The sequence below is a fragment of the Lissotriton vulgaris genome, chromosome 9, assembly GCF_964263255.1.
Source record: "Lissotriton vulgaris chromosome 9, aLisVul1.2, whole genome shotgun sequence".
In the NCBI taxonomy this organism is placed as follows: Eukaryota; Metazoa; Chordata; class Amphibia; order Caudata; family Salamandridae; genus Lissotriton; species Lissotriton vulgaris.
The window spans coordinates 1,233,981,330-1,234,004,759 of record NC_141697.1 but is presented as its reverse complement, the minus strand read 5'-3'; the positions used below and the strand labels follow the sequence as shown (position 1 = coordinate 1,234,004,759).

The 23,430-nt window shown below is 47.7% G+C and overlaps 1 protein-coding gene across 1 annotated transcript in view; it reads left to right on the top strand.

Annotated features, from left to right (window-relative positions):
- The window catches only part of CPNE9 (copine family member 9), a 952,981-nt gene that overhangs the window by 482,681 nt on the left and 446,870 nt on the right, over positions 1-23,430 (top strand). The window contains exon 6 of the mRNA XM_086939381.1: positions 5,110-5,112. Coding sequence (XP_086795507.1) covers positions 5,110-5,112 — 3 coding nt within the window. The remainder of the gene's footprint in view (positions 1-5,109; positions 5,113-23,430) is intronic.

Sequence of the window (23,430 nt, the reverse complement as noted above, 5' to 3'; positions counted from 1 at the left end):
GTGAGGGGACAGAAAAGCACGTTTACCTTGCCTTCCCCTTCCCATTGCTGGTCCTCCATAGAAATACAAAGCATCCTCCCTTTCTCCTCCGCGGAAGAACATAGGTCTGGAGTAACTGAATTTGCGACTGTAGTAGGTTCGAACAAGTTTGATTGGCCAGCGAGGTGATTCCTGTATCCACCAGCCTTGGGGGAAACCAAGGCTGATCCCATCATTACTGAGGTAAAGCGGGGTCAAGCAAGGGATTGCTCTCTGTGTCCAGAATCATCTCTTGCCATTGAAATACCTTTCTTTTCTTTGCTAATTATAAGTCATACAGAAGTCCATGCAGAAATCATTTGTGACGTCAAAAGGTCTTTTAACTGAACTCCACGAGTCGAGGAATTTACATCCATGTCACCCGTGAGGACTGGCGTGCCACCATGGTCATGCTCCTGCATTTGATGTTGCGCTACTAAGTGCTTACATTTTGTTATTCCCCCCGTCCCACATTAGGTTCTAGAGCGTCACATAGGTTTCTTTGAAAAATGTTCTCTTCTGATTCATTGGTATTGACACCATATTCAGTATTTCGTTGATTACTCGTTGTGCGCACTTTTACAGGGACTTGAACCCCCACAGGTGGGTTAAAAAACAATAACTCTAACCTACTGAGGAAACTCAAGAGACCCTAAAGAACTTCAAAGCCTGGAGCCCCCGAGGCCTCCTCAGTAAAACAACAACACTTTCTGGAAAGTCTCCTTCCTCCTTTTACTTCGTCTCTGACTCTCAAAAAAGTTTCAATGCTGTAACTAATAAACAAACAGGAACTGAACACTACACAGAACACCGCTACAAAGCTTGGCACACAAAGCACAAAGTAACAAATGTCACACTCTTTCCCAAAATCAGCAAAGGCTCAACGTACAACAGCAACAAAAGCAAACTTATCTCAGCATCAGGATAAGAGGGTTGAGACGACGGTCGGACGAGCCCGCCGGGGTCTAGCGGGCTCGGTCTGGGGTGGGTGGTCGGAGAGACCACCAACGACCCTACTTTACAAATGGTGGCACTGTCTCACGTGGAAAGCGCGTCGGAGGTCATAGTAGAGAGGCACAGGCAGCACACACCAGCAGTGCAGGGGGCCGCGAGAAGAATTCACAGTACAAGTGCCAACACTATGCGTGGGCAGACGGGTCTCCGCAGTATCCCTGAGGCAGCACAGAAGAGGCAAGGATAAAAGGCGGACGTCTGAGAGGGTGCGGTTTTAGCTGGGTGAACTAGAGGGTGGGGAACTTGTATTAAGTCAGGGCCCCACCTTTAAATGAAGCACTCGTTAGTACCAAGCCCCGAATATGCTGCTGGTGTTATGTTAGAACAGATTTCACCATGTGACCACGTGGAGGGGAGCGGTGTCGGATCAACATCCTTAGGTTCATGAATAACATCATACTGCCAACCGGGTCAGCAAAGCCAAAGGTACCCACATTACAAAAGTTCCCAGCAACACCCACCTGCCAAAGGAGCGAAAGGTGGACATTCGCTTTTCTTTCGAAGGATGAAAGTAAGAACAGGCCCTGGCAAGCAAAGGCCTCAGACACCAACAATCAGCCGTCTCCTGGCTGCAGGCCAGCGATGAAGCAAAATGTTCAACGACAAGCATAAGGAAAGTCATCCAAACAGCAGCTAAAGACGAACAGGACCGAAAAATAACCGAGATCCAGTTCCTCCCAAATTGGCGCAACAATCCACACATGACTGCGACCTCCGGCACATGAGCTTGCAGAAGTGAGACTAGAACGAGCGAACAAGTGAGCGTGTTAAGGGAAGCCAATCCCTGGGACATACAGGTGAGGGGGGCATTCTGGACAAGGATTTTAAATTAGGCCTGGGCAGTGAACTCTGCTCGCGGAGTTTGTGGAGTTTTCCACACTCCTCATTATGCGGAGAACGCAGAGTTCCCAAAAACTCCGCTTCACGCAGCTCAGCTGAGTTTTTTCCTCGCTCGCATTCATCAACGCCAACTTGGCGAGCGCGAGCAAGGAAAACAACTCCTTGGTGAGATTTATCCTCGTTTGCGATCGTCAACATCAAGTTATCGAGCGCAAGTGCAGAAAATAAACCTCCTGGCGAGATTTCTCAACGTGAGGGGGTTAGGTTTCTCAGTGCAAGTGGTCGCGTATGCTCGGGACCGCTCACATTGAGAAACCTCCCGTTCGCATTGAGAATGCTGCCGCACAAGTAAAAAATCTATTCGAGCGGCAGAAAAGGAAATCCTGCGCTGTGCATGGTGCAGTTTGCGATGATCGCCCAGTGCGAGCAAGCATCCAGCACTGTGCAATCACAGCGAAAACAGCATTTTCCTATCACACCCCGCCGCTCGGGGAGATCCGCGTAGTGTGGCAGAGTTTTTTTTACCACTTTGCAGAGTAGCAACTCCACGAACTCCGCCCAGGGTTACTTTAAATGCCTTCCTACCAATGATTGCAGATACGTCACCCAAGCCCACATTGCCAAAGGCTAGACTGAAGGAGCTCATTCTATGCTGGAATCAATGCCCAGCTGACCAGAGGTCTGCAGACCAGAGCTTCATTTGTGCCGGCGGTTTCCACTTATTTAACAGGGCCAGGACTGTTGAATTTTCTCCCTTGTGAGCTGGACCCAGTAATTATTAAAAATAAATGTACCTACCTGCCCTGTCCTTCAGTTCGGATACATGACCGCATGGTATGTCCAGAGGATGGCCCACCCAGGTCCAGTCACGATGACTGCATCAGGTTAGTGATGTCAGCAGGGCACACCTGCCTTTTAGGGAGCATGCCACTCACATTGGTTAATTACGGTTAAGGGCGGGTGGGCAGATGGGTGCTGTGAGTTGGGGTCAAGACTTGCTGGGTCCTGGAAAGTTCAGACCTGTGACATCACACGATTACACTACACGCTGTGCGGCACGTGCTGCTGCGCGGTCTTCAGGGTGGGTCACAGTGTGGGGCAGGGTGGGTTGTGAGACTAGATTGCGTGCATCATGAGGTAGGATAGGACCAATTTGCCAGTGGTCTGCGTCTGCCAGTACCAGTGCCGCCGAAGCTGCAGCAGGTCAGAAGTGTAACCTCGGGCGTAGTGGGCGTAGTGGTGCTACGCGGAGGTCCAGGGAGTTGCACATAAACTCTGTTACGCTACACTACACCACCCACCTCCACGCCCCCTATATTATCAATTAAATCTACAACACGTACTAGTAAATGTAAACCACTTACCTGGCATTAAGCATGGGCGGAAAATCCGTTTCGCTCGCGGATTTTGCGGATTTTCGGGAAATTCGCAATCCGCGAGATTCGCGAATCTCCCGCAAAATCCGCAAATCCGCGAGCAGCGGATTTTGCTCGCACTGCTCGCACTGTTCGCGTGAGTTCGCGGCTTCCCAGTACAACTTCGCGCCCCGCGAATAAGTGCTAAATTGCAGAAATACGATCTTAGCAAAACTGAAACTACTTACCAGGTTCAAAAGTTCAGGCTCATCATTAGTAGCCATTTCCTGTAGTGCTTCCTGAGGGGCCCCTCCAGAGTTCAGTTGCCAGTTGCAACTATTATGTGACCCTGCTCTGACCCTCAGAATAGTTACACATATGCCACAAAGGTCCTGAATTACAGCTAAGGGAGACAAGCAGGAGCCAGGCTGGAAGTTCAAATCCAGTGACACATTAATCAGCCCCTAATTCATTATTGTCAGTTGGGGCAGGGCAGGTGTTGTAACTAATTTTGCAACAATGAAAGCACTTAGCAAGTGCAAAAGATCACTAATCAGGGCGCACTAAGGAAGCAGGTGCCAGCTAAAAAAATATTCTGTGACACATTAATCAGCCCCAAATTAATTCAGGTCACTTGAGGCAGGGAAGGTGTGCTTTGCTTTGCCGAAAATAATGTACACTGGACAACCAGAGGGTGTGGTGATGAAACAGAGGGTGGCATGGGTGGGCCAGAGGGTGGCATGAGTAGTCAGAGAGTGGCAGTGGTGACAGAGAGTGGCAGTGATGAAGAAGAGTGTCCCAAACAGGCTGGACACGTAGAAACAACAAGTTCGCAAAACTTGCGACCCGACAGGTAAGTTCGCAAATTGCGAAATTGTAAAAACCCTCGCGAACTGGCAGAAACACGGGCGAACACAAAAAAAAAATCCGCAAATTCGCGGGAATTCGCGGATTTTGCGGATTGCGAATTCGCAAATCCGCAAAATTCGCAAACGCGAGATTCGCAAAATTCGCCCATGCTTACCTGGCATGCAGCGTACCCGGGCTGCCCTCCTCCTCTTCCTCACAGGATCGGCAATCCTGGAGGAAATGTGCACGCATGCGCGCCGACACATGTGCATTTCTTGCGAAGAATGCGCGGCAGGTGTGTTCGTTCAACATATGCTTCAAGGTTCTCTGGAGTGAATTGAAGACATTAAAAAGTGTCTCAGCCGCAGCCATGAATTTACCAAATCTACATTTCAACTGGAGATTCTCACATAACGGCATTAGTGCCTTACGGCTAGTGCGGATATTTAAAGAAATAAAGAGCTGTTTTAGCAGAGACCTTCGTACTGTTTTAACTGTGGGCAAGCGCAAAGGATATGCAAAGTTGGCTCCACATGGTAACCACATAACCTGCAGCTTTTGTCAGAGTCTGTTGTGATCAATGGAGAAACTTGTTCTCTACAAAGAAATATGCCGAAACGATCCTGGAGTAGCTTTGATTTCACGGGTAATGAAGTCGGTGCTGCAGGTCTCTTGCTCTGCACTGATCGTGTAAGAATTAATAATTGTCCAGGAATGTGAACATCTATGGAAAGTGTTGTTTTTCATCGTCTAACACAGCGTTAGTACAGATCTCTTTTGCTATAATTTTTTCTTTTACAGTATGACTTATGTTTGCTGCTGCATACTTTTTCTAGGTCAAGAGTTTTTATTGCAGATCAGAACCACAGGTTTTTATCTAAAGAGGCCTCTTATTCAGTGCTTAATTTCAGCAGGTGGTTGCCTCAGGGCCCACTGCCAAAGGCACTCAATTTGGGCACTGGCACTTCTTTTTCCTCATTGGGCATTTCCCAAGAGCAAGAAAGGCAAAAACAAACAAAGGGGAAAGAAGGAGAAAGTGAAAGACAGAAAAGCTGTCACAAAGGTGGAAATCAGGAACCTCCATGAGTGAGATAACGTTGCAGGCAGGATTTGGCAGTTGAATAAAGAGCCCCGAGGTGGATTCCAGACAATGCAGGCTTGGTATTTGGTGCAAATGTGGCTTCCGATGAGAGCTTTGGGCACCAACACTTATTCTTTCACGAAGTAAGCACCATAAAAAAGTCAGCGTCTGGGCTCACTCTCAACCCCCCACCCACCCCGCACTCACATCACCTCACACCTCAATGACCTTCACCGGCCCCCAAGCCACAAATGAGCACTCTTCAAACTCCTCACGCACACACACAACCTTACACAGCCTTGGCCCCACATACCTCACAACTGTATAGGCTTCAACAAACCCACTGGACACCTCTGCTCCGCTTCACTCCTAGGGCCCGATGTAGGTAAACGCGATTTTCCGATTTCAAAATACCGAGGCGGGCCGAATCGGTATTCTGAAATCGGAAAACGAGATGTAGGAAAAAAATACCGAATGAATACCGATTCGGTCGGCATCGGTAATGAGATTCGGTACGTTCCGATTCTGCTCGGTCCGAATCGGAAATTACCGAATCGGCCAACAACGAATCGGAAATCACCGAATCGGCTACCACCGATTCGGATATTTCCGATTCGGCGAATACCGATTCGGTAAAAGCCGAATCGGTAAAAACCGATTCGGCAATCATAGACCCATGGCGAAAAAGCCCATAGGAATGCATTGAATGACCCGATTCGGCTTTTACCGAATCGGATAATACCGAATCGGATTTTACCGAATCGGATATTACCGAATCGGTAAAAGCCGATTCGGCAATAGGCGATTCAGCCAATGAGGTGGCTCCCCCTCCCCCACCCAAACAGGGAGTGGCAACCCTGGCAGGTGCAGCTAATTAAGAAGTTTCTAGAAGTTTCTGGAAAGCCTGCCTGAGCCCAACACACACAGTTAGCAGCAGTGGGAGAAGGAGGTTGCAAACTGAGCAGGAGAAAATGGCAGATCAGGCAGGAAGCCAGAAGTCCTCCCAAAAGAGGAAGCCCAAGTTCACCACCACCGAACTTCAGGTGCTGGTTGAGGAGGTGGTGAGGGTGCACCGCCAGCTCTTTGGCAAGCTGTCCCTCAACGTGCCAGACAGCACCAAGAGGAGATTGTGGGCCGACATCGCCCAGAAGGTCAATGCTGCTGGTGTCACCCCCAGGTCCATTGAGGAACTGAAGAAAAGGTTTTACGACCTCCGCAGCCTCACGAAGAGGAAGCTGGCTGACCTTCAAAGGCAGGCTGGACACACCGGAGGAGGCAAGAACCCGGCGCCACCCCTCACCGAGCTGGAGGAAATTGTCTCCAGCACCATCGAGAGGGAGAGCATCGTAGGGATCGGGACCCTGGACAGCACTGCGATAGCCACAGCTACAGGTAAGAAGCATGCGCATCATGACACACCCTACCAGACACCTCCCCATTAGACACAATGCATAGGCAAACACCAGCACTGTACTGTCACCAACATACAAGAGACAAGCATCATGGTACATGTAGTCAGCAGAAGTTAGCCAAATATGTCAGTGCAGAATCACAAGACAGGAAACAGTGTGACACGGTGTAAGGAGATGCAAGGACATGTGGAATGCCATAATTGTACTGACTGTAATACATCGGCACTCAGTTTACAAATGCTTCTTTGTACCTAGGGGCACCATCAGGCGGCACCACTGTGACAGCAGAGGGAGCATCAACATCAAACACTGCAGTCGCAGGGCCGAGCACCAGCCAGGCTGGCCAGGAGGAGGAGGAGGAGGATGAGGATGAGGAAGGAGACACCCCAGGGCTTGGAATGGAGGGAGTCCTGGTGATTGATTTCCAGGCAGTGCACTCCCCAGTACTGTCCAGCACACCCCCCTTGCAATTTTCACCAGACAACTCCCCTACAAGGCAGACCATTCCGCCGACACCAGCTCCTGCCACAACCGTGGCCTTGCCACCCGTCCAACCTGTCCTGGGAGCAGGGGCTCCGGGACCGGCCAGCACCACACCACCACCAGTGGCACCCCAGCCCACTCAGCAGGCCGGAGGCAGCAGTGCCAGACGCCGTGCCACCACCACCACCACTGCTGCACCAGCACGGGAGGGCAGTGTGTTCCTGGGCCTGGAGGGCCAGATGGTTAAAATCCAGCGCCAACAGGCCAGATCCACCATGGCCTGCCAACGCCAGCTCCTGCAGCACAACATGCAGATGGGGGAGTTGGTGAAGGGTTTCCAGGCTGTTGTGGACAGCAACAAGGAGGTGGCAGCAGGGTTGGGCAGGCTGACCACTGCCATCACCCACTCATCTGCCAGGCAGGAGGAGCATGAGGTTGCGCGCAGGAGGGATGCCCGGGTGCTCAACCGGGCCATGGCCCGCCTTGCAGCGGCGACCGCACAGCTGTGCCATCGCAGCTCAAATCAAGAATCTGTGCTCAGTCAGCATACGGCTGAACTCACCAGGGGGATGGCCAGGATCACCACGGCCATGGAGGCCATGTTAATATCAAACGCCGCCTCCAATCCTGCCCTGGACCTGGGTGATGCTGGAGACAGCAGCAGCCGCAGCAGCCCGGCCAGCGCTGCATCAGAGCCACGTAGGAGCACCAGGCGATCCGCTGATGCTGCTGGGCATTCGGAGGGGGCCGAGGGACACCCCAGTGGGTCTGGAAAGCGGGCCAAAAAATAGCCTGGCAAGGGGGGATGAGCAAACCAGAACCCTGGACTTTATTTGAGTTTACAATCTCCATTTTTTGATGCACATCAGTGCTGTAACTGTGGTGCATCACTATTAAAACTTTTTTTTTCCAAGCAACATTTAGCTGTCTTTGCATCTGTACTCAGTCAGAAATAGTTCTCAGTGATCTCCTCACGTCTGTATCTGCCATCACTTGGCGTACACACCCCAGCTGGCTGTGTCAGTGGCACAGCTTCGTCGTCGTCATAGTCCTCGTAGTCAGACAACTCCACCTCAGTGCCCTTCTTGACCGCAAGGTTGTGTAACATTGCACATACAGCTATGATCTTGCAGCAGGTGATGGGGGTATACTGCCTTGCACCTCCACTCTTGTGCAGGCATCTGAATCTACTTTTCCAGATGCCAAAGGTCCGTTCAACAACATTCCTGGTGCGTATGTGGGCCCGGTTATACCTCCTTTGGCTGGGTGTGGAGGGGTTGAGGTAGGGGGTGAGTATGAATGAGCGGAGGGCATATGCACTGTCGCCTGGAAGAGAAAGGGGTCACATTAGACACATGCATACATGTATTACACCTACCTACTATGTGTTATGGGGGTCTGATGATGTGGCTCACCTAGGAGGTATCCTTCTCCAAAATCGCCAGCCATCAGCCGTGCATATATGCCGCTCTGTTGGAATATATAGGAGTCATGGGTACTTCCTGGAAATTTTGCTACCAGGTCTGTGATGGTGCACTTGGCATTGCAGATCACCTGCACGTTGATGGTGTGTGTAGATTTCCGATTGCGGTATATGTATCCGGTGTCCGCTGGTGGGCAAATCGGAATATGCGTGCCATCTATGCAACCGATGATTTGGGGAAATTGTGCCATCTGGTAGAAGTCAGCTTTGGTTTGTAGCAGTTCTGCGTGGGTTGCAGGGAATGAGATGTATTGGTCCATCCTGTCTATCATGGCGTCAAGGAATATGTGGAAGAACCTTGACAGGCAGCTCTGGCTCACCCCTCCTGCTGCTGCTACTCCACTTTGATAGCTGCCAGACGCTACCAGGTGTAGGCTGCATAGCACCTGGACGTGCGCAGGGATGGCGTGTGCCCTTGGGGTGTGGTGGTCCAAGTATGGCTTAAGGTCCCTGATGAGCTCAAGTATGGTGTCAGAGTCCAGCCTGTATCTCTGTAGGATCTCTGCCTCAGTGAGCATGAACAGGGTTATCCTCTGTCTGTAGACCTGTTTATTTCTTAGCCATTCCCTCTGTCCTTCCTGCTGTAGCCGTAGCCGCCTCGCAATGACATAGAAAGCTGCCATCCTGCAAGTTGCAATGCATTTTGGGACTGTTTATATGGGTTGGAGTTGGTTACCACCTGATTGCAATCCATGGTAAATACCGAGTGAATTCTACCGATTTTGAGCCGGTTTCGGTGTTTCTGTGCCTCCCTACATCTCCCCAACTGTCGGAATCGGGGAATTTCCCGATCGGAGATTCATACGAATCGGCATGTTTTCCGATTCGGCTCATGTCCGAATCGGTATTTTTTCCGATTCGGTACATGGACCGAATCGGTGATTTTCCGATTCGGTGTCACTAACGATTCGGTTCTTGGACCGAATCGGTGATTTTCCGATTCGGTGTCACTAACGATTCGGTTCTTGGACCGAATCGGTGAATTTCCGATTCGGTGTCACCAACGAATCGGTACAAGGACCGAATCGGTGATTTTCCGATTCGGTGTCACTAACGATTCGGTACAAGGACCGAATCGGTCTTTGTAACCGAATCGGTGTTTTTCCGATTCGTTACATATCCGATTTTCGGTATGTAGGTATCGGATTCTTTCCCATTCGGTACTCATTCCGAATCGGTTTTCTATCCGATTCGTTCTGTTTTTGGTTCCCTACATCTCGATGGCTGTTTACCGATCGGTAAGGGCCAAAAATCGGTATTTTCGGCCAATACCGATCGGTAAAGCCCTACCTACATCGGGCCCCAACTCACAAGAAGCCCCCACATATGCAGAACAAAACCTGGCGATCATGGCTTCTCTTACCTCGCTTCCAAAGCCTTGAATGACCAGCCTCTCACATCAGAGCCGCCTCCGCAGTTCTTGAATTCTGCAAGAAACTGAATACCTGACTCTTCCACAAGCCCTGACCCTGGCCCGGCCCATACAGCTCCTGCTTCAGCGCCAGGATAGCCTCCCAGGGGAGTTGTGCGCTATAAAACTACACATAACATAACATAAAGAAACATAAAATAGCATAACATAACACCCAATGGGAAGTTGAGAACATCCTTTGAGATCCATCGACTCATAATGACATGACGGAAGCAACATCAATCCCTGCAAAGGGAAGCGGCTATAGTCTGATGGTTCAAACGGTGCAGGAGAACCTCTCTGACCAAACATTGATCGGGTGGGGCACGTGACCATCTCTGGTGGATCGGACACTGACTATGCTGGTCCTGCTGCCTCTAGGGACCTTTCTGAAGGATCGTGAGTCCAGCTGTCAGACACTACTGGGAGTCGACAGCTGCCTCAAGACGTGATATCACTGAAGATGCCACTGACGGCATCAGGGAGATGCTCAACCTTCTAGGTGTCCACCACACAGAACACCGGCAGATCCACCCTCAGCTCTTAGTCCATCTTCAAGCTTTTGAGGCCTAAAAGACTTCGGCTCAGACTCGGACTCTCAAACCATACATGAATAATTGTTGTGAAATTACCCATTTTCCTTCTGTCTTCTGCTGAAGGAGGATTGTTAATTTCATTGTAGTCTGATTGTCCTGGACAACAAGTTGTCAGTCTAGCAATCACACTCATTCATGCATGCATTTTTTTATTTATTCATAAAGCTTTATATAGCGTGAACAAGATCCCGAGGGATATCAGAGCGCTTTGCAACAGGATGGGAGGAAGGATATAAATGCAATATTGACATCAGATAAGACTACCTAACAGGAATAGTCCCAAAGTTACAAGACAAATGTTTCAAGGAGAGTAATACAATAAACAGGTATACAGTGGTCCACGCAGGGGGGGCACAATACGCAGTAAGGAAGAGCCAAATTAAATAAAGGTACAATGATGGTAGGATCCGTGACTTCGAGCAGGTGAACTTAGCTAAATTAAGGTAAGAATGTGTTCATTAGGAATCTTTTAGCCTCCAGTTTGAAAACTGTCGTTGAGGAGATTCTGCGAACTTCCGGTGGAAGAGAGTTCCATATCTTTGGGGCAGCGCATGGATGTACCTGGGGTCCGGGGCGGGACAATGCGGTGAGAATGGAAGGGGGCTTTTACACACTGAGAGGGAAACTGCAGCTGATCATGACATTGTCTGTGCGCGGGTCACTGTGACTGCTCATTCACCCGCAGACTCAATTATGCCATAATACGCCCCATCTGTTGTCCAATCACAGCAGAGCTCATTCTTTATGAAGCGGCCCTTCGTGGTTGAGTGTTACCCACAGAGGACACTTCCAAACTAGCAACAAATTGGCGGGAGGGCAACAAGGGGAGTGGAGGCAAAGTGGAGCCGAGGAAGCGAATTGCACAATGTAAGCGAAAGAGCAACTCTACTCCCCTGAGAATCCATGATATTGGTCTGCAAACCTCTCCGGCTCAGGATCAATACACGGTCCTGGGCGCCCTTGTCTATTAAATATAATGATAATATAGTGAGCTCGTTGGAGAACAAGGACCCGCTAATGGTGTTTTCTCTTTTCTCTCTTTCTCTCCTTGCGCTGTTCTCTCTTCATGGATCTGCAGAAGGTTGGTGGTCACCATTATTTCTTTGTTTATTGGATGTTTTAAAGAATGTTTGATTGTTGTTCCTAAAGCAGCAGAGAATTGTACTAGAGAAATAGACGGCTTATCTGGCGTGGCAGGGTCCGCGTACCATTCTGGGATCTCTTTGTGCACAATGGACGGGCTGACCACAACTGTTGTGCACTGGATTATTTAAAGGCATGCCACTGCCGTGGGGGAACAGGGCCACTAAGGGGCCGGTAGGACCGGACTAGAGGGTCAGTCACTCACGTCTTAGCCTGAGCTCACTGTGGGTCCAAGCACCCAGAATATAGGTCTTCCTTTGTGTACTGAGATCCCATGAGTCACACTTTAATGTTGCAAACCCACATAGTCGAGGTATAGGGAGCCTGCCATATGACCAAGCAGCCACCGTCACCTCAACCTATGGCACCTTTGTACCTTCTACTTCACTAGAGTGGGAGAGACAAAACCCACAGTTATCATGGTTTGTTAACAAAATAATCCATTATTAATTTGTCAATCATGTTAACATGTTTTGAGAAAAAAACAACACCCAGACAGTACAATTTGTACTACTTATTCAGAAAAAAAGTATTCAACTAAAAACATTTGGTCCAACTTTCGAAAATAATTGTAATTTTCAAAGAAAAAAAGGCAGTTTGGGTTGCAGTGGCCTTTTATCTGTGTAACAAAAGATCAATGTATCAGCCCATCACTCAGATTCGTCAGTAGACTTATGTATCAGTGAATCACTCTGACTCTATTTATCAATCGTCTGGTGTATTAGCGCGTCGCTGTGACTGTACTATGTATCCGTCAATCAGTAGACTGGTGCAACAATGTATCACTGAGATTCTATCAGTGTATCCATGCATATAGAAGCCTGTGTATTTGTTACTAAAAAACTCTGCTGAGCTACTCGGAGTTCCGCAAGTGGTGGAGTGCGTTAGGTCACGCCATTTGCACAGGTTTTTAGCGCCGGGTGTTTGTCCCATGATGGAAGATCAGCGTGAACGGCACCATGCCCAGCGCCTGAGAGCGCTGCTTCTTCTGCCGCTCGAGTAGATGCTCGACTTGAGCGGCAGCTTCCTCAGCGTGAACAGAAGGTTTTTCAATGTGATCAATCGCCCAGTTGAGAAATCTTGCTGCGAGGTGGTCTAGCATTGGATTTTCCTCGCTTGCACTTGCCCAACTAACATTGGCAAGCGAGGGAAAAAGTTAGCAGAGAGGAGTCTTTTTGAACTCAGGGTGCTCCACCAAGTGCAGAAAACTCTGCAAACTCCACGAACAAGGTGCAGGCCTAGTATTTGTGCATGACTGACACTGACACTGTATCACTGTATCTGGTCCGCAGTAGACTGGTGCAACAGTGTATCACTCAGCCTGTATTAGTGTATCCATGTGTATATAAGCCTTTGTATTTGTGTATGACTGACACTGTATCTCAATGGAGTGACTGGGTATCTCTTTGTCAATGGCACTGTATCAGTGTATCCATGCAACAGTAGAGGGTCTGCGTATCCCTTTATAATTGATACTGTATTAGTGTACCCATGTCTCAGTAGACTGGTGTAACAGTGTATCACTGTGCTTGTTTCAATGTATCAATGCATATATGAACCTGTGTATTTGTGTATGACTAACATTGCAACAGTGTATTGCTGTATCACTAGAGAGATTGTGTATGTCTTTATCATTAATACTGTATCCGTATCTCAGTGGACTGGTGTGACTGTGTATGACAATATGCCTGCATTAGTGTATACATGTACATATAGGCCTGTGTATTTGTGTAGGCCTGACACTGTATCAGTGTATCCGGGTGTTACTAGACCGTTGTATCTGTGCATCACTACCGCAGCTCGACTGATAACAGGTACACGCGTTTTGACCACATCACACCTTCACTCAAATCCCGACAGTGACTACTGACCGAAGCCAGTATGCTTGTTCCTATAGCTGTCTGACTCTCAAAGTCCTGCTCTGTGGTCCTCCTGAGTGCTGAGCCCACAACCTAACGCTCTCAGGTGGTTGTCACTCTCTGAGAAGTGTGAGGCCCCTCCTACTAGAACCGAGGAGATTCAGAAAACCAATGAAGGAAGCCCCTGAAACATGGAGTTCTCTCCAACCAGAGATTCGGTCGAACCCTTCCTCTATCACTTTCAAAAGGGAGCTCAAAAGCATTTTATTCAATAGATTCCTCGGGACTGACCAGGGCATGAGAAACTTCTACTGTAGGAAACAGAACAAACATTTGCAATGCAATAGGTCTTGCATTATAAAAGTTTGAGCTGTTGGCATTGCTAATAATAATGCAACACTAGAAGCTCAAAGATTCAGTAATGTGAGACCTATTGCATTGCAAATGTTTTTTTGTGTGTGTTTTTTATATAGCACGAACTTGAGTGAAAGGTGTATATGTATGTTGCATTGAGTACAGTGTAATTATGTGATGTGCAATTATGTGGTTCTGAGTGGTATTATGTTGAGTGTAGTTATGTACTCTACTCAATGCAACATAAATACATCCCTCATACCACTCAGTACCAAATAATTACACAGCACATATTTACAACACAGATTTACACTCTACTCAGTACAACATAACTACACTCAACATAATACCACTTAGTACCACATATGCTTGTGTCAAGGGTTGTGGTCAGTTTCGGATATTGTACTGCAGTTTGTTTAACGTACTGTGATCAGTTTCAGGTATTGTGGCTGATTTGAAGAACTGCGGTCTGTTTTATATTGTGTAGTTAGTTTGAGGCAGTCAGGTGCTAGTGTTGCATTATTATTAGCAATGCCAACTGAGACAGAGACGAAAATAACGAAAAGGCAGAAATAGGCACTAAAAAGATGCTAGTAGAGGGGGCAGCGAGACGCAGCAAAGTATTAAAGGATAATAAGGAAAACAACAGGGGGTAGGGGTACAATCACTTTTGAGTAAAGAAATTAGAGAATAAGCAAACCACCTGGCTGCAGAAGAGCTAAGAGAAACATGGGGCGAGTGAGAGAGCATGAGAAACCGACGGGTGGAAGATCCCCTTTAAAGAGCATAGGAAATAAGAAAGTAAATGACACATTGGGATGAGTTAGAGAAACAGCAGGGAAAAGATCACCTTTGAGTAGGGAAAATGAAAGAATAAGTCAAACATCTGGGTAGGGAAGAGAAACAGCAGTGTGAGTAAGAGAAGCAGCAGAGGGTGAGATTCACAGGTTCGGGAGGGGCATTATTGGGAGAACCTGGGTAGACACTGGAGACAGGGACTGGGGAGGCTGAATAAATAGGTCAACAGGGAGAGATATAATTGAAAGAAGGGTAGAAAGCGATACAGAACCATGTACAGAGAGAGGATGCCCAGAAGAAGGGAGGCAAAAGAAAGGTACGGAGTCAGAAAAAGAATGGGAGGGATACAAGGAGCAGAGAGAAGAAAGGCATTCGAGCGTAGAGGCAGACAGAAAGAGAGAGATAGGCGACAGAAACTAGAGAGAAGCTACAGCTTCTCTCTAATATATTACATAGTTGGTGACTTTTATTGCACAAAGTCAGTAGATATAAAGCCCACAGCTCACAAAGATTGTGCAATACTCTTGAATGATTTGACTTAATTTTCAGACGTTACATTTCTCCTATGAATTATGTATTTAATGAAATAGTAGACTTAGAAACTGAGCTTCTCGTCTGATTTCATATTCTACGAGTATGACAATGCGTTTAGATAATGACACATCAAAACACACAGCGTAGGATAATTCTTTCCAAGCATTCTCAAAGAGTAAACAAAATATACTTATTTCACTGTAATCAGTTCCTCAATGTTAGCTAGATCATGAAGATAATGGGGCCTGAATCACAGAATTAACTTAAGACAAAATCCTAAACTTACTACTTATGTTATTCACAGAAGTTAGGATTTTGTCTTAAGTTTGTCTTAAGACAGACTTAAGACAGACTTAAATTAGGATTTTGTCTTAAGTCTGTCTTAAATCTGTCTTAAGACAAACTTAAGACAAAATCCTAATTTCTGTGAATACTAAAACTAGTAAATTTTAGATTTTGTCTTAAGTTAGTTCTGTGAATCGGGCCCAATATCTGTAAAACTTGTAATATGTACATAATAGATATTTTAGGAACCAAACATATTCTGTGACCTCTCCACACAGACTTTGCGACTAACATACATTGAATGTTTTCCATAGTGACTTCTACAGCGAGCCAAGAAATACAGCCCTTTTAGCTTGCAGTTTTCATTTTTTTTATATATTTGTTATTGACAACTCGAGATGGGAAAAAATAAATAATACAATTTAACAAAACAAGACATACCTAGGTGGAAGAAATAAACAATATGGCAGAATGGAAGTACAAACAATTACTGTACAATTTAGAATAAAATAGATAATGACAAAAGAAAAAAAATAGGAACAAAACGTTGCAGGGTATTTGCCCCGTTAATTCTCAAAATAAAAACCAGAAAGTTTTAGATGTTTAAATGGAAGTGCCCCAAATTCATTCACATTTCATTAATGATCTGACACCTCTAAATTTAGCAAGAGCAAGTTCCATAGAATAAATTTCATTGACCAATGACCACCATTCCATGATGTGAGGGGGCTTCGGGGAGATCCAAGCTCTGACAACAGTTAGTTTGGCACAAGACAATAAAGCTGGGCCCGATTCACAGAAGTAACTTAAGACAACATCCTAAACGTACTACTTTTGGTATTCACATGTCGACGGGAAGCCAATGCAGGTCTCTCAGGTGGGGGGTGATGTGGTCTCTGTGAGGGACGTCTAGGATCAGGCATGCGGAGGCGCTCTGGATTCTTTGGAGTTTGCTGATGAGTTTGGCCGTGGCTCCGGTGTAGAGGGCGTTTCCGTATTCGAGTCGGATGTTGAGGAGAACCCTTAGACCTTAGCATGTCATACATTGCACTTCAGATGTGAGAACCTTCATGTGGCCCTCAGGTGTGTCCCTCAGACCTGAGAATCTCATCTATTGCACCTCAGATTTGAGAACCTTCAGGGGGCCCTCAGGCGCGATACTTTGAGTTCAATCCTTCAGACCTCAGGATGTAGTCTTAGTACGGGCCTCTCAGAAGGGATATTATGACTTAGAGTCCCTCATAACTTCGGGTGTTATCCGTTGGTCCTCAGATCTGATGGTGTCAGTTCTAGTCCCTTAGATACAAGTGTTTGATCTTGGGCCCTCAGCTGTGACAGAGTTTGTCACGGTCCCTTAGCTCTAATGGTATTGCTCAGGATGACCTGGCAGCCTTACTGATTTAGGATTTGCTTCTTCAGCGATGCCACAGCTCAGACGCCTCTGGGGGTGGAGCTCTTCTCAATGAAGCTACGGGCGGTACCTGTGAAGAGCTGATACCAGACTCTTCGGCAGGAAGGGAGGTATCGGCTAGGCGTGGGCGGAAAATCCGTTCCGCTCGCGGATTTTGCGGATTTTCGGGAAATCCGCAATCCGCGAGATTTGCGAATTTCCCGCAAAATCCGCAAATCCGCGAGCAGCGGATTTTGCTCGCACTGCTCGCACTGTTCGCGTGAGTTCGCGCCCCGCGAATAAGTGCAAAATTGCAGAAATACGATTTTAGCAAAACTGAAAGTAACTACTTACCAGGTTCAAAAGTTCAGGCTCATCATTAGTAGCCATTTCCTGGAGTGCTTCCTGAGGGGCCCCTCCAGAGTTCAGTTGCCAGTTGAAACTAGTATGTGACCCTGCTCTGAACCTCAGAATAGTTACACATATGCCACAAAGGTCCTGAATTACAGCTAAGGGAGACAAGCAGGAGCCAGGCTGGAAGTTAAAATCCATTAATCAGCCCCTAATTCATTATTGTCAGTTGGGGCAGGGCAGGTGTTGTAACTAATTTTGCAACAATGAAAGCACTTAGCAAGTGCAAAAGATCACTAATCAGGGCGCACTAAGGAAGCAGGTGCCAGCTAAAAAAATATTCTGTGACACATGAATCAGCCCCAAATTAATTCAGGTCACTTGAGGCAGGGAAGGTGTGCTTTGCTTTGCCGAAAATAATGTACACTGGACAACCAGAGGGTGTGGTGATGAAACAGAGGGTGGCATGGGTGGGCCAGAGGGTGGCATGAGTAGTCAGAGAGTGGCAGTGGTGACAGAGAGTGGCAGTGATGAAGAAGAGTGTCCCAAACAGGCTGGACACGTAGAAACAACAAGTTCGCGAAACTTGCGACCCGACAGGTAAGTTCGCAATTTGCGAAAGTGTACAAAACCCTCGCGAACTGGCAGAAACACGGGCGAACACAAAAAAAAAAAAATCCGCAAATTCGCGGGAATTCGCGGATTTTGCGGATTGCGAATCCGCAAATCCGCAAAATTCGCGAACGCGAGATCCGCAAAATTCGCTCATGCTTAGTATCGGCATGTGTCTGAGGGTGGCCACTGTCGTCAGATAAAGGCCCGGTGAAGCTGGCATTACCGATTGACATCCTGGCACCTCACAGGTGTGCTCACAGCTGAGAGATGTTATCGAGGTTAAAACTGGCCACAGTGCACAAAGGTGAGACATGATGTCATGACAATATATGTCTTATGACGTCATCAGACGTCACATGCTCCTTGTCTGAGATGGGGCTCATCTAGCATGTAATGTCATTGCAGTGTTCTTATCAACGAATCAACGAGCCAAAGGTTGTGTGATGTAAACTTCTCTGACGTCAGCTGCTCCTGAAAGGTTCATGGAGCAGAAATGAGTGAGGAGGACCTGAGTGCACAGACCCTTCAGATACCCTTCCTAAAGGAAGTCCAAAGATGGAAAAGTCCAGCTCTGCCAAATGCTCCGCGACGACACTCCCCCACAGACCTCCTCATGGAGGCGAACGGCTGATTCTCAAAAGATAAAAGCGACAAGACGAATTAAAAGAAAAGGCAATTAACTTGCAAGATCTTAATGTGCAAATTGTAAATCTATTAATTTTAATAACAAAATACGTGCATCATTGCACTTCAGGAGACTTTGAAATCTGGGTTTTCTTGCCCAGTGATTCTTCTGATAAAATTAACGCAGAAAAACGTCTTTTTTTTACAAGGACATTTAAAAAAAAGAAAATGACACTTTCTGTTTGCAAAGGAAAAAAAGCTCCAGAGGAGGTTTAGATGACTTTGCTCAAACATGTTCAACGGGCACCTTGCGTGCCTTCCTCCCACAAACAGACAGCATCCCACAGCAATAGTTTTGTAACAGGCGCAGGACACGTGTGGCCTTTCCAGAGGGTTCAAGGCCTCTCCGGGGATTGTTCTGTAGTCTGTGAAGACTGGAGAAGGAGCACTGTCCGGAAAATGACTTTTTATTGGATTTAAACTTTTGCAAAACTACTGAATCAAAGGACAGTACATCCATTTTCCCCTTTTACTAAAGAAGCTCATGGGACTTTAGAAGAATGTACAACAAGCATTGGTAATGCAGTCACCACCATTTTTTCAAGTTTTTCTGCAAATCTCAGGTGAGGGAGGTGTGGGTTTTGCGCTGGGGGGTTTAGTACCATGAGGTCAGTCACCACCTGCTCTTGCCTAGGTCCTGGGACCTCTGGTCATTTCCTCCCCCCCCCCCCCCCCCCTCTTCAATGAGACACACTTTCACTCTCTCCGTTTCCCAACAATCTCTGCGCGAACATATTCACATTTTTAATGACCATCCCCCCCTTCCCCCCTTCCCAGCAGCAGCTGACATCGCCCGCCCAGAACCCCTCGCAGAAAGAACAGACGCCCACGCAGAGGAGATGGAGGAGGTCTGTCCTCAGGGCCGCAGGTTTAGAAATGATACACAGATATGAAATGTGACCCACACAATAACACCACAACAGGGAGGCTTATGGGAGGACCGGCAGCTAATATTAACCCTTCGTTAGCCGGTGTCCACGGGCAGACGCGACCTTCAGGCACAAATCGGATTATATTTATTCTGAAAATCATATTTAAATCACAAGGGAGAGCACAGTGCGGGTCCAGCAAGCAGCGGAGGCGGAATTCTTAAGGCAAAAAACCTTATTCAGAGGCAAAGAACGCCTTCAAGCAATTATGTGGCGGGTTTGACTGAGGCTTCCAGAAGGTTAATCCTTAAATTAAGTTTAAAACTTACTTCTTATGTCCAATAACCTTGGAATTCAGTTAATCACCAGGCTTTCTACACAGATCTACCTGAGCAAATCCTCAACCAAGCTATTGTGTGTAGGGAAAATGTAAGATTACAATGCAGGCAGATGGGAGCTTGGTGGGCTAAGGCACCTATTACAAATGTCTGCATGCAACATGGAGCTTAGAGTTAGGATTCTGCGTGGGGCTGACTCAGCCCTTGAGCCTTCTGATGTTTATAAAGCAAGGTATCTTGTCTGAATAGTAACTATACCCCTACAACAAACATTTAAAAAACAGACATTATGTAAGGAGTGCTGCGTCTGAGCTCTAGGAAGGCGTTCACACATTTGTTGTCCTCGGCCGCCGGATCACTCACATCACCGTGAGTAGCCGCTGCCAAGGCTTTTCAGTCAGGGAAAGGGTTGGAATCCACAACTGAGAGTAGCCAACCTTCCCCCAAAACATCCTTGCTACCCTTTGACTTGTTGATAGATTGATTCTCAGGATAGCAGAGATGCATTGTGCACACACCTTCCTCGCTCCTTTCTCAAATTTGTAGGTGGCTTGTGTTGCAGTCCGGGGAGGACCTGGCCTGGTCGTTTGAGCTGGACTGTCCCCTTGCACACGGCTGGGTCTAAACAGAGGTATCATGGTGTGCGATGGAGCGATGGGTGGAGGCTCCCCAGCTATTGCCAGTGGTTAGACTTATTGTAAGCAGCCTCCATCACCTTTTGTGTCCTACATAAAGAACTTTTTCTTGGCAACATTGAATGAAACGAATGATTACGTATTTGTATCGCGCATGGCTACCCAAAGGCATCCCAGCGCTTTAGACCAACGTTCATTCACCAAGGCTAGACGAACAGGAGGGTTTTTAGCATCTTCCTGAAACTAAGATGGTTACTTTCCATTCTGATGGAGAGTGGAAGATTGTTCCAGAGTTTTGAGGCCTGTAGGGAGAAGCGTCGACCACCCATACGCACTCTCCTTGTTTTCGGGACTGTCAAAAGGTTTTTGTTATAGTTCAAGTTCGGTCATTTGTAAAGCGCACTACTCACCCAGAGGGTCTCAAGGCGCTAGAGGGAAGGTTCATTATTTGTCGAATAGCCAAGTTTTGAGTTCTTTTCTGAAGGAAATGTGGTTCTGATTAAGGCGGAGGTGGGTGGGGAGTGAGTTCCAGGTCTTGGCAGCCAGGAAGGAGAAGGATCTGCCACCCATGGTGGATTTTCTGACGCAAGGGACTGCGGCGAGGGCTTGATTGGATGATCTTAGTTGGCGGGTGGGTTTGTAGAAGGACAGTCGAGTGTTGAGGCATTCGGGTCCTAGATTATGAAGGGCCTTGTGTGCGTGGGTGAGAAGGCGGAAAGTAATTCTTTTGTTGACGGGAAGCCAGTGGAGGTCTTTTAGATGTCCGGTGATGTGATCTTGGCGCGGGATGTCTAATATGAGTCTCACTGATGCGTTCTGGATGCGCTGGAGTTTTTTCTGTAGTTTTGTTGTAATTCTGGCGTAAAGTGTGTTGCCATAATCTAGACTACTCGTGACCAGTGCATGGGTGACAGTCTTTCTTGTCTCGAGGGGGATCCAGCGGAAGATCTTTTTGAGAATGCGAAGGACGTTGAAGCAGGATGACGAGACGGCGTTGACTTGTCTGGACATTGAGAGAGAGAAGTCTAGAATGAAGCCAAGGTTACGTGCATGGTCTGTGGGTGTGGGTGCTGTGCCCAGAGCGGAAGGCCACCAAGAGTCGTCCCAAGCTGAGGGGGAGGATCCTAGGATGAGCACCTCCGTTTTATCTGAGTTGAGTTTTAGGCGGCTCTGTTTCATCCATTCGGCAACTTTTTTCATGCCTTCTTGTAGATTTGTTTTGGCGGTGTTGGGGTCTTTGGTGAGGGAAAGGATTAGCTGGGTGTCGTCGGCGTAAGAGATTATGTTGAGGTTGTGTTGACGCGCGATAGAGGCGAGAGGACTCATGTAGACGTTGAAGAGGGTGGGACTGAGTGAGGATCCTTGAGGTACGCCGCAGATGACTTCGGTGGCCTTTGAGTAGAATGGGGGAAGTCGGACACTCTGAGTTCTACCAGCTAGGAACGAGATGATCCAGTCCAAGGCTTTTCCTTGTATGACGATGTTGCTGAGGCGTTGTATAAGGGTGCTGTGGCAGACTGTGTCGAAAGCGGCGCAGAGGTCGAGTAGGATGAGGGCCACTGTTTCTCCGTTGTCCAGGAGTGCTCGGATGTCGTCGGTCGCTGCAATGAGGGCGGTTTCGGTGCTGTGTTTGGCTCGAAATCCGGATTGAGATGGATCAAGGGAGTTGTTGGATTCAAGAAAGGCGGCGAGTTGGCTGTTGACGGCTTTCTCGATGACTTTGGCCGGGAAAGGGAGGAGGGATATGGGTCGGTAGTTTTTCAGTTCTGAGGGGTCTGCTGTGGGTTTTTTCAGAAGAGCGCTGAGTTTGGCGTGTTTCCAGATTTCTGGGAAGGTGGCAGAATTGAAAGAGCAGTTGATGACATCTTAATTCCCGACGAGGGGAATACGGGCAGAATAATGATTGCATCAATGAAGGTCCTGTTTTATGAACTACTTTATGGACCGTGACCAGAGCTTTAAATTCGATCCTCTGTTGCACTGGAAGCCAATGCAGCTGGCGGAGTGCAGGTTTGGCAGATGTTCTCCGTGGGACGTTCAACAACATACGTGCAGCGCAATTCTGCGCAGTCTGCAGTATCTTAATTGTCCCTTGAGGGGCACCTAGATATAGTGCATTTGAATAATTTAGGCGTGATAATATCAACGCCTGAACTAGGATCCTTCTAGCTTCGAAGGGGAGAAGGATGATAATTTTCCTCAGAAGCCTCATGAGTGCATAGCATGTAGCAGCTACCTTCCGGGCCTGTACTGAAAAGTTAAGAGCTGGGTCCATCCACACCCCAAGGCTCTTAATTTGAGTCTTGGGCTTGGGTGGTTGGCCCAAGCTATCCGGCCACCATTCCTCCACTGTGGTAGGTGCCTTGTGTCCCAGCATCATCACCTCGGTCTTTGCCCCATTAAGTTTTAGGAAGGATTCATCCATCCATTCCCGAACTCTATGAAGGCAAATGGAGAGGTTTTCAAAAGGGGCATCATGCGTAGATAGTGAGATAATCAGTTGTGTGTCATCTGCGTATGTGACAAGTTGTACTCCCCAGGGCAGCACCACCTCAGCCAAAGGCCTCATATAAATGTTAAATAAGGTAAGGCTGAGGGACGAACCGTGGGGAACACTGCAATTTAGACACATTTGGGGGGAGGAAGCCTCGTTTTCAAAGACCACAAAGGTCCTATCAGACAGGAAGGAATGCAGCCACTGTAGCGCGCGGCCCGAGACACCAACTTCATCCAGCCTGTGTAACAGGATGGATTGGTTCACGGTGTCGAAAGCCGCGCTCAGATCTAATAGTAGTATGGCCGTGTGGTTTCCGTTGTCTACGATCTTCCTTGCTTCCTCAACCACTGAAATGAGAGCTGTTTCAGTGCCCTGGTTTCTCCTAAACCCTGTCTGTGTGGCATGAAAGGAGTTGTTGTCCTCCAGAAAAGTAGCCAATAGAGAATTAACATATTTCTCCGTAAGTTTGCTGATAGTGGGCAGAAGGGAGATGGGGCGGTAATTTGCTCAGTCTTCAGGGTTAAGGTTAGGTTTGT